This window comes from Lissotriton helveticus, chromosome 3_1 (assembly GCF_964261635.1).
Source record: "Lissotriton helveticus chromosome 3_1, aLisHel1.1, whole genome shotgun sequence".
In the NCBI taxonomy this organism is placed as follows: Eukaryota; Metazoa; Chordata; class Amphibia; order Caudata; family Salamandridae; genus Lissotriton; species Lissotriton helveticus.
The window spans coordinates 21,510,749-21,522,783 of NC_136061.1; the positions used below are offsets into that span (position 1 = coordinate 21,510,749).

General features: G+C 51.9%; 1 protein-coding gene across 1 annotated transcript in view; it reads right to left on the minus strand.

The window, feature by feature from the left end:
- The window catches only part of LOC144822056 (unconventional myosin-X-like), a 618,454-nt gene that overhangs the window by 294,719 nt on the left and 311,700 nt on the right, over nucleotides 1–12,035 (minus strand). The window contains exon 16 of the mRNA XM_078679130.1: nucleotides 7,314–7,396. Within this exon, the coding sequence (XP_078535256.1) occupies nucleotides 7,314–7,396 (83 nt within the window). The remainder of the gene's footprint in view (nucleotides 1–7,313; nucleotides 7,397–12,035) is intronic.

The following is a 12,035-nucleotide window of genomic DNA, read 5'->3' on the forward strand; positions in this document are numbered from 1 at the left end:
CTTTGTGGTGGGCCTTTGGTTGTTGTTGCTGGGGTGCGTGCGCAAATACTTAGCCTACATCGCCTCCAAGTTTAGCCTTGCTGCTCGCGCCACGTTACCTAGAGGGTGAGTAGGGGTTATCTTGGCGTGTAACTCCCTTGCCCTGACTTGGGTGTGGTGGTCTCTGACTGACTTTGGCGAAAGCCCTGGTCAGCCGGGGATCCCATTTCCAACATTGGCGGCAAGCGGCGGGATAAGGATTTGTGTTTGCCTTGTACCTTAGTAGCGGCTGGCTGCACCACAAAACTCTGCATTTTAGATGACCACATTTTAGGGGATTGTTTTTGAAATTCCATTGTTTCTTCTCCCGAAGAGTGTCATTTGATTGTGTTCAGTACATTTGTCCCCCGCCCTGCTTCCAGAGTTTGGTACCTGTGTCGCTTTTGGTCAGGTTGAGAAGTCAGGGGTGGTAGAAACTGCCTTACCGATCTGAGGGGAGGGTGTGTGTGGATGAATGGTGTGTTTTCCTGGACGCATGAGTATGAGTTCTCTTTGATAAGGAGATTGTTGAAATTTTGGAATTGTGTCCTCTTACTTCAGATTGTTCAGTCCCCTGTGTTGCACGTGTCTGTGAGCATCTTGCCAAGATGGAGTCTGCTTTTAATGTCTGGGGTCTGTTTTTGCATGAACTGAGAGAGTTTTGCGAAGAGAGAGACATTGCAGTGAATGAGTCAGACACCCAGTCCCAACTTAGGGGTAACCTGATCCAATGGCAGAAGGATGACTGGGAGCGTGAGCACAGTGCGGAGAGGGCCCGGGTCTCACACCATGAGGGTGGTGGGTCAGAGGGGAGCCCTGAAGAGTCTGAGGAGGAAGAAGATGATAGCACAGGGACGCCAGCGGATAGTGAGGACCCCATAGATAGGGAGTCCCTTGCTGGGTCCAGTTTAGGAGGCAGCGCCTCATCCCTTTCCCTGTCCCCAGAGGAGCTGGAAGATAGGAGGAGAGAAAGGGAGCACCAGCTGGCTTTAGAAAAGCTCAGGTTGGAGCATGCCCAGGCTATGGCACAGCTGGGCATTAGAAGGCAACAGCTGGAGGTTAAGAAGCAACAGCTGGAGACCGAGAGGGTCTTAGCGCAGGACAGGATAGAGGAGGCTGAGAGGGCCGCCACCAGAGGCAAAGTAGCTCTGGAGGGTAGACTATCCCCTGCGCGCAGTGTTGAGTGTCTGGGTCCCCCAGGGAGGGTTGGGTCCAGTGGTGGCAGCTATTTAAATCTCAGTCTAGAAAGTCCCAGTTCCCAGAGTATGGTTCCTGTTTCCCCAGAGGAGGAGAATAGGTTGAGGTTTAGGAACCTTAGGAAACCGTCTCATCAGTCTTGGGAAGACTTTGAGGATGACTGTTGTAGAGCCCTGTGTGATTGGGTACGGGAGCCCACGAAATGTGATTGGGACCTATTGCTCGATATGTTTCTCAGAGAGCAGTTGCTCAGTTGTTGTTCACCAGGGTTGCGCCAACACCTGTTAGGGTGTGGATTGTCTGAACCATGTGAGCTGGCAGAGGAAGCAGACCGCTGGGAAGGGACCAGAGGTTCTGTAGAGTCATTGGTGAGTGACTCCAAAAGTAGTGGGTCAAGGATCTTCCAGCCCAGCGTGGTGGAAGAGGCTCAGTGTAGCCCAGCGAGGTCCCAGTATAGTGAGAAGGGTGGAGGGGCTGACTGCCTGGCTCAGTGGAGCAGTGGGTGGCTGAGAGCCCCCAGAGGCCCGAAGCCCTGTCTCAGAACCTGGGTGGTTTCTTGAGGGAACACCAGGTTGGGGACCTAGGCTGTCCTGTTAACCCAGTTGAGGAGGATCTCCTAGTGAGTAGAGGACCTGGAGCGTCTGTAACCAGAGCTCCTGTGGTTCTAGAGTCTGGCAGTACCGCTCCGATAGGGAGGGTACAGGAGTCCAGAGTGAGGAGTGATTGGGGGAGTTCCCCAGTGGAAGGACCAGTGGGTCAGGGACTACCCAGTTGGGCTAGGTTCCCGTGTAGTGACCATGGTAACACCACTTCTGGTCTGGGGGATCGTCACGCACTGTCAGGTGGACAGAGGGCGGGAGATCTGCGCCAGACAGACAGTCACGCAACAGATGTGTCATTTGTTAGCCTCAGGGGGATTGTGTGTGAGTCCCCAGAAGTCCTGGAGTGCCAGGCAATTGTTCCACCGAAGGTTTTAGACCAGAGGTTGGAAGGCCAGGTTCAGGATCAGCCTGACCTGAAGGGTAGGACGACTGTAACCAGTGTCCTGACCGGTTCTTCTTCCAGAGGAACTTCTCCAGGTGGGAGAGGGCAGACCTCTGGAAGGGGGTGCAGAGGGTGGGAGAGCCCACCTCTGACCCCGGTGCAACCTGAGTGGATAAGTCCTGGGTTGGAATGGCGTTCTAGGTGTACCCCTCGCCGGAGGAGGAGGAACCCTAGAAGAAGAGGTAAGGGGAGGAGAGCCTTCCCTGAGACTCCTGGTCCGCCTGAGGTTGTAGGCCCTAGGCTGGAGTACCAGTGGCAGTCTAGTCCTGTCTTGCAGACAGGAAGAGTGGAGAATGGCTCCTATGTGCCAGGGGTTACTACCCCCCGCTCTGCGAATTGGCATGGACCAGTGGCACCTGGGTGGCCCAGGGCCTGGTCCTGGCCGCGGACAACTTGGGAGTACCAGTGGGGTAGCCCAGTTGGTCCAGACAGTGTGTTTAGAAGGAATCCCATGGGTTCACCGTGGCATAGAACAGGAGGGTGTCCCTGCAGTTGCGGGCCCGCGTCCGTGTTCTATCGCCCCAAGCAGGGAAGTCCATCACGGTGGTGATTGGTCTCCCCTGCGTTTTGGCTGGAAGGGGGTTATGTTGGACTTTGGCCCTTAGGGCAGGTTCACCCCTAGACTTTTTGCTTGAAATGGTGACCTGGAGATGGTGATTTTTGGATTCTGCGCACTTTCACTGTGTCCCAGTGGAAAGTGCGTGCGCACTCTGAGTGCATGTGCTGAGCTAGGCCTGCCCGCCCATAGGAATGCATAGGGAATGTATGTGTCCCTGGTAGTTCCTGATGCGTGGGGTGTACAGGCTTGAGTCTGGTATGTGTGAACTCGTGTGAGTGAATGCTGCGCAACGGTGTATGCAGCATGTATGTGTCTAGTAGCGAAGCGCCATTTCTAGACATGGCTGTACGTGTGCTGTGAGGGTGCTGGCGTGTGATTGGCTGGAGCTGGCTGGCATGCCAGGCTCCAGGAAGTCTGGATGGGTCTGCCCGGTGGTGAGTGGGAGATTAGCATGAGTGATGTGTGGGAGGAGTGTACCTGTGTCCTGGATGGGCTGGGTTTTCCCCACACAATGCTGGCTCCGCCCCCCTGTGGTGTGTCTAATGACCCAAGCCTTGCCAGTGAATAGAGAGGGTGGTTGAGGTAAACAGAGTACTCAAGAACCAGCTGCGACTGGTTCCGCCCCCACTCTGCACCCTTGAACAAAGGAATGCACTGTATAAAAATGGGGCTGTGTCCCCACTGAAGTTGTTCTCTTCCAGGATCCTGAGGGGGCTGTTGCTGTCGCTGGGCCAGAGGACCGCCACTTGGGGTGTCTCCCTGCCTGGAGACCCAGTGTGCTGGCTCTGGGCCCAGCCTTGCCCCCCCTTGCCTGCCTGAAGGACTTTTGACTGGACTTGTGCTCTGTCCTTGCCCCTGGGAGCGCTTGATCCTGTTTGTAGCGCTAGGAGCGCGCTTTATGCCCTCTAGCGCTTGGAAGCGCTTTGTTTTCTGATTGTAGCGCCTGGAGCGCTGTGATTGCCCCTCCGGCGCTTGGGGGCGCTTGGCCTGCCAGATCGAGTGCCCACCTCGATTGGAGTATTTATTTGGGAAGGCCGGTGCCCACCCGGCATCAAATTGCCCCGTGTGGCGATTGGGCGGCGCGGGTGCCACCCCGCTCATTGCCGCTTCGTTGTGCCCGTTGTTGTGGATTCACGAGGGAGCCCACTCCTCGGATCCTGGGAAGCCGCCTGCCTGCCTAGGAAGCGGGCCGCCGCGCTGCCCGCGGCGACCCGGAAGTGGTAAAGCGGCCCGGCCAATCGCAGCGCGGCCCAGGAAAGGCCGACCGGAAGTCCCGCCTCCTCCGACGAGCCGGGGAGAGAGAAGCTGCCGGCCGGGTCCCCGAGGCTCCCCGAGTGGAGAGGAGAGCCCCGGGACGAGAGGAGCCGCACTGCAGCCCGAGCCGGTGAGTGTTGCCCAGAAGCAAGGGGAGGGGCGCCGGGACACGTTGTCGGTGTCCGCCCCCCCCCTGCCCCCCTCAGCAGCGCGACCTCGCGCCCTTGTGTCTAGAGCCAGAGAGGCTCTTAGGGGGCATTTGTCGTCCTGAGTCCCCAGAGGGGGGACTCCAAGCGGCCCCAAGTGTTCGAGGGTCCCCCGTGAGGGGCCCTGACGCCCGCATTATTGTTGAGGAGCCCAGAGAGGCTCCTGGGGGCCATTGTTGTTCGTGGAGCCCAGAGAGGCTCTGGGGCAGTAGTTCTGGAGAGAAGCGCCTGAGAGAGGCTCAGGGCGCCATTTCTTGTCTGGAGCCCAGTGAGGCCCCACAGTGCCACAGTGGTGGTTCTTGAGCCCAGAGAGGCTCCAATGTTGCCCTAACTTTCCCTGCACCAGTTGCCCAGCACTTTGTGGGCAACTGCTACGTTTAGGCCCCTGACATTGGGACACAGGGACAGTCACAGGTGGTGACTTACGTGAGTTTGGCGCAATTGTACTTTCTATGCACCTCTGAATGTATTGTTTATGCGTCATGTGCCTTTACACCTCTGAATGAATGTTATGCATTGCATCATGTGTTTTCCTCTTACACCCCTACAGGTATTGTAATACATAGGTGGTTGTTTTCTCCCTAGTACAGGTGGTGCTAGTGAGATCCTGGTTACCAGTAATTACTGGTTGTGCGCTCTATTGTTATATTGTGTGCTATTTTGTGCTAAAGTAATTTTACTTTCTGAAAGTGCTACTTCTGATTCCTGACAGTGGTCCAGGTGGCCCTGTCTTGTAAATATCCCCTTGTAAATTCTGCCCGTGCCTCTGGCACATTGTAAAGTGTGTGTTTTATCTAATGTGTTTTGGTGTAATACAAAGGCTATTTTTATATAACCTTGTGTGGAGTTTCCTTTGTGGTGGGCCTTTGGTTGTTGTTGCTGGGGTGCGTGCGCAAATACTTAGCCTACATCGCCTCCAAGTTTAGCCTTGCTGCTCGCGCCACGTTACCTAGAGGGTGAGTAGGGGTTATCTTGGCGTGTAACTCCCTTGCCCTGACTTGGGTGTGGTGGTCTCTGACTGACTTTGGCGAAAGCCCTGGTCAGCCGGGGATCCCATTTCCAACAGAATGCCAAAAGTAGTAAGGGAATTCTGTGAATACCAAAAGTAGTAAGTTCATTCTGTGAATGCCAAAAGTAGTAAGGGAATTCTGTGAATACCAAAATAGTAGTAAGTTTAGGATTGAGTCTTAAGTTCTTTCTGTGAATCGGGCCCGAGGTGTTTAAGAACCCTCTCTATGGCGATGATATGGGTTTGCGCCACATTACGACACCACTAGGCAGGTCCTAGTTTGCCACCGGTAGAGGGTGCCAGGCTGTACGCTAGCCCAGGCTGGCAGAACATAACCTTCAGGGAATCAATGATCCTTGCACCCACCATGGACCTGGAGAGCGGATATCCTTCTTTGATAACCTTTCAGGAGCCTTCTTCAGAAGTACAAAGTGACTGCAGAACAAGTGTGCTCAAATAAAATCAGTGCCGACAAAACAGAGTCAAGCACATTCATATTCATAAATCGACTATACACAAACGATTGATGTCAGGGCGCAATAAGAAGGCGAGTTATTTTTAATATTTAACGAAAAAGAGTACTTTCTCCATAGGGATGTTATGAGTGGGGACCCGCAACAGGATGTGCAAACCCCAACTAAGCACAATATCTTATCTGACAGTCAGATACACACAATTGGTAAAGATACAGCTCTAAACCAAATTAAGAATAACGTTTACACATAAAACATTTACACTATAAAATAAAAGAAATAATGTGATGTTAGCAACATAACAAAAGAAGCTTTAACTCAAGAAGGAAAAATTGTATTTTGAAAACAACAACCCTCATTAAACAAGACAGATCAATCAAAACAATTTGTTTAACCATAGATTTGACTCACAGGAACACTCTTTTCAATGGTATAGCCTCTTGGTTCTATGTTGATGTTTCGGCATGCCAGATAGTAATGGGTGCCTTCTTCATGATAAACTGTTTTTTTGTAATGTAGCAATGTCCACTTTAAAAACCACAAAGGGCCTCACACTGAAATTACTCAGTTTTCCAGAACAATTGCAACAAATGTGCAATGCACGCGGAATGCTAAACCAAAGGGTCACAAGTATAAGGTCTGAGCGGATGGGGAACTGTGAACATGTTAACACTGTGGATGAAAGGAAGCATGACTGAACCTTACGAAGTGGAAGAACGCATTCGGGGAGGGTCATAGATGAGATCAATGAACACGGAAGAACTTCATGAACTGGACCCAGACTGACACTTGGGCCCATCTGATTGAATGAAACATTCATTCACTCATGTACGCAGCCACTCTCCTTCATCAACAACAGTGGTCAATAGAGCGCGTCCTTCTCAGTGACCCATCACGACCTTTCAGCCCATTATCCATCACCGCCACCAAAGGTGCGTACCGCTGTCCAGTGTGACATTAAAGCCTTTATGCGTCATCAACAGTAGAAGGAAATGGAGGACCCCCCCACCCCGGCCATCACTAGAAGGAAGTGGAGATCTAACCCCAGTGACCCTGCAGGACATTCCTGTTCTAAGCCAGCACGCATAGGACATGGAGCCACGCCCACCCGGCGCATGGGAAACCACCCTTATTCATTTGTTCCCAACGTGTGTAGTGAACCGTGAATCCCACAGTTTGCAATGACCGTGAATCCCACAGTGTGCTGAATCGTGAATTCCACAGTGTGCAATGAACCGTGAATCCCACAGTGCGCAATGAACTGTGAATCCCACAGTGAGATGAATCGTGAATCCCACAGTGTGATGAATCGTGAATCCCACAGTGTGCAATGAACCGTGAATCCCACAGTGTGATGAATCGTGAATCCCACAGTGTGCAATGAACCGTGAATCCCACAGTGTGATGAATCGTGAATCCCACAGTGTGCAATGAACCGTGAATCCTAGAGTGAAATGAACCGTGAATCTCAATGCGTGTGAGGCTGCATGAATCTTGTTGCACCTACTTGGTTTATAATATGCGCCCACCCTGGGTGCCTGCCACCTGCCTACCTGCTGTCGCGGAGCATGTTCAGGATGTCGTCTCTGAAGGTGTCCCTGTTCTTCTCCAGAAACCCCCTCACATTGTAAAGCACCTGCAAGGAATGGGAAATTTGCATCATTAGGATCATGGGTCTAAATTCAACAGCTGAAAACCTGGTTCACAACATTGCGTCTAGCAGAACACGGTCATGCGTCATGGAACCAAACATGTTCCAAAACAACCTTAAAGTCCTGTACAAGCAGCAAACTCACCCACTGTAGCTCAACAATAAAAGGGCGAAGCCTGTCCCAGCCTTTGCTGTATCCCCTAAATTGCAGAATACAAAGAACAGCCGTGCAGAGGTAACTCTCTGTATATAAGATCTCACCCCGGGGAGCACCAGCAGTGCCAGGGACCCATCCTCCGTGGACCCCACTACATTCCCCTACTTGGCAGAAGGTCCTCCTGCTCCGAGCTGGTAATTTTGTTGTTCTGGCTTTACCCATGGAGATTGGCACCCATACTTTGAAGAGCTGTGCCCTTGTCTGTGCCCTCAGGTCACGGTGTCTGGTCCTGTCTTGTTTTGGTGCCCCTGTGAATGGAAGTCTACAGACCTGCAGGTCTTCACAAAAGCACCATCAGAAGAGGGTCATCGAGCACACCTCACGGGCGGCCTTTACGTGCTCCTCACTCTTACTTCTAACACCTGTAGATCTACCCAGCTGAGGGCAGATAACAAAGGCCCTCCTTCATTCTGTCCTGTCACCTTTCCAGCACATACCTGTAACCTACCTGCCATCCTAGCGCAAGAAACCTACACTTGTGACATCAGCCGTGACTCTGGAACACCTCCTGCAATGCATTCTTTACTAGGTCACCTCTCCGTCATATACAAGTGTCACACGTCATTCCATCACTAAATACCTTACAAGTCACGAGTCATTCCCTCACATGTCTGCATCATACCTGTCATTACATCACCAGTTACCTTACTCGTCATGAGACAGAAGCTGTATATCAGCCTGAGCTCACCTCTCTGGCACATACTTAAGTCACTCCTGCCATTACATCACCAGATACTTTACCAGTAATGAGACGGATGCTGTATACCAGTCTAAGCTCACCTCTCCTGAACGAACAAGTTACTTACCTTCTGTAACGCATTATCTGGTAGAGACTATCTAGCTGCAGATTCCTTACCTTCGATTTCCTAGACGTCAGGCTGGATCCAGAAAGTTTTTTAGCCCATGCGCGCGCCTTTGGATGGCTCCATTCGGTTCCACGTGACTGCGTCTGTAGCGTCAGTTATGATGTTGTGGTCCCTATATATGCAAAAACAACAGTTGATGGACAGAATGCAGAACAATGTCATACATTCACCCCAGTACAGAGATCTGGGCCTAAATCCATCGTTGTTTTGCTCACCATGCCATTCCAGTTTGAACCCAGCCATATGCAAATCAGTCTGACCCTGTGCCTCATGGGAACAGTCCAGCCCGAACTGCCAAGCCAGGTCCTCTCTGGACTGGAAACAAGCATCCAAGGACCGGTTTCGGGCTTTCAGCCCTCATCAGCCTGGATAGTTTGATTCCAGTGGCATGGAGAGCACGGGAATCACGTCTGAGCATACCCGTCCCACTCGGGGTGACAAATGCAAAAACAACAGTTGATGGACAGAATACAGAACAAGCTATCCTGGCTGAAGACGGCTGTAATGCCAGAAACCGGTCCTAGGATGCTTGATTCCGGTCCAGGGAAGACATGGGTAGGCAGTTCGGGCTGGACTGTTCCCATGAGGCACAGGGTCAAGACTGATTAGCATATGGCCATGTCTGAACGTGGGTGGCTTGGTGAGCAAAATAACGATGGATTAAACCCAGATCTGTGACTGGGGGTGAATGTTTTGCCATTGTGCAACATTCCGTCCATCATCTTGTGTGTTTTGCGGTCCCTATATAGGCACCACCCAGGCGCACAGACATCAGTACTTTAAATTTTTTCCATGCCAGAAGTGCAGAGCCACTGACACAGTCGTATGCAGCATTAGGGCCCAGAAAAAGGAATAACCCGAGCTCTACAATATTAGTCCACAAAGAGGGGAGGCATGGATGGGGCTGTAAGAAACCTGCAGCTAGAGTCTCTACCAGATAATGCATTACCCAAGGCAAGTAACTTGTTAATTTGATAGAGACTTCTAGCTGCCGATTCCTTACATTTGAATTAGAAACCCAAGCCATACCATCCCGACGGTGAGCTGTGGACCAACACCTCAAACTAGGCAGTCCTACAGGACTAAACAGGCAAAATGTCTGTTTCTGCGGACCTGACCATGCAGGCAGCAGTGTTTAGCAAACGTGTGTAATGATGCCCACGTTGCCGCCTGCCAGATGTCTTGGAGTGGGACACCCTGAGCTGAAGGCCGTAGTAAAAGTCTTTCTCCTGGTGAAATTGGGCCTTAATCTCTCAGGGAGTTGCTTCTTTGCTAGGGCATAGCAGATCTTAATGCAGAGAATGGCCCAGCAAGAAACTGTCCTTTTCTGCACCGCCCTTCCCTTTTTAGCTTCCATGTACCCCACAAAGAGTTGGTTGTCCACCCAGAACCCTTCTGTGCGGTCAAGGTAGAACAAAAATGCTCTTTTTGCGTCCAGTCGGTGGAGACGTTCCTCTTCCTTAGAGGGATGCAGGGGAGCAAAGAAGGTGGGCAACGTGTTGGATTGACAGAGATGGAATGAGTCACAACTTTCGGCAAAAATGAAGCCCGGGTGCAAAGCACCACTTTGTCCGGAACATAAATTAGATAGGGAGGCAAGCAAGATAATGCCTGGAACTCACTCACCCTCCGGGCTGATGTAATCGCCACTAAGAAGGCTGTTTTGATGGTCGACAGCCAGAGGGGACAATTGTGTAGAGGCTCAGAGGGAGTGCACATCAGGTAGGAGAGGACCAAATTAAGGTCCCACAGTGGTATAACAAAGGGCATTGGTGGAAACAGGTGAGCCGCCCTTTTACAAATGTATGTACAATATGAGACTTGAAGAGAGAGGGCTGGTTTGGCAGCCGCAAAAAAGCAGACCGAGCAGAGATATAACCCTTGAGAGTTCCCAAAGCAGCGCCCTGTTGTGCAGGGGTTAGAATGAATAATAAGACAGCGGAAAGAGAAGCAGAAAGAGGGTCAATAGACCTTTCTGTACAGTATAATATAAATGTATGCCAACGGCAGGCATACTGTCTAAGTGGAGGGCCGTCTGGCTGCTACAAACCGCGGGAGTAAAGTCAAAAGCCATCAACTACAGCCGCTCAATCTCCACACATGGAGGGGCAGGGTTAACAGGTTCAGGTGGAGGACCGTCCTCTGCTGCTGTGACAGAAGATCCACCTGAAGGGGCAGCCTGATCCGAGGATCAATACTCATCTTCAGAAGCTCTGGATACCAGACTCTCCTCTCCCAGTCCGGAGCCTCAAGAATGACTTGGGCCCGTCACTCCTGATCCTCTTCAGAAGCCTGGGCAGGAGTGGTATAGGCAGAATGGTGTACAGCAGACCTGACCTCCACTACGGACGAAAGGCGTCGCCGAGAGATAGCCAGTTAAAAAATCCAGCACACAGTACTGCTGACACTGCACATTCTCTTTGGAGGCTAACAGGTCTAACCAAGGATCTCCCCAGTGCTGAAAGAAACCTTGCGCCACCTCCGACTGGAAACTCCCTTGTGATCCGCTAGGCATCGACAGCGGAGTTTATCCACCCTGGCATTCAGAGAACCTGCCAGGTGTTGAACCACCAGCGTAATGCTTGCTGTTCCAGCCATGTCCAGAGATAAGGGGCCTCTCGACAACGGGTCCACGACCCCACCCTGCCCTGCTTGTTGCAATACCACATGGCGGTGGCTTTGTCCATGAACACCTGCACTAGCTTCCCCTTGACAGAGGGAAGGAATGCCTTCAATGCCAACCGAATCGTTTGGAGCTCCAACAGATTTATGTGGAGCCCCGTATCTGCCGAGACCAGTGTCCCCTGATCTTCATCTCTCCCACATGGGCACCCCATCCCAGAAGTGACGCATCTGTCACAACCATGAGAGCTGGTTGGGGAATGGAGAGTGGTCTGCCATTGACCCAATCGCTGTTCGTCAACCACCACTGCAGATCTTTCGCAGTTCCTTCCGAGATCTGGAACATGTCGGTGAGATTTCCAGGATGCTGCGCTCACTGGAACTACAAATCCCACTGCAGAGCCCGCATACGCCACCTGGCGTGCTTTACTAGCAGGATGCAGGAGGCCATGAGGCCCAACAGCCTCAGAGTCAGCCTCACCAAAACTCAGGACAGAGGACGAAACATCAGAATCATAACCTGAATATCCTGGACTTGCTGCTCGGGAGGATAGGCCCGAAACTGCAGTGTGTCCAGAACAGCTCCGATGAAAGGGAGCGTCTCAGAAGGAGTCAGGTTTGACTTTGGCAAGTCTATAGAGAACCCAGGCAAATGTGGGAGGTTCTCCGTAGTCTACAGAAGGGAGATGACAGCCTAGGACAAGGATTCCCGTCAACAGCCAGTCGTCGAGGTAGGGGAAGACTGCAACCCCTAACCTGCACAGATGAGCTGCGACCACTGCAATCACCAACATGAACACACATGTGGTGCTGGTAAAGCCAAAGGCAAGCACAGTGAACTGAAAGTGCTTGTGGCCTACCTTGAACCACAGGTAAAGCCTGTGGCCTGCAGGATGGGAATGTGGAAATACGTGTCCTG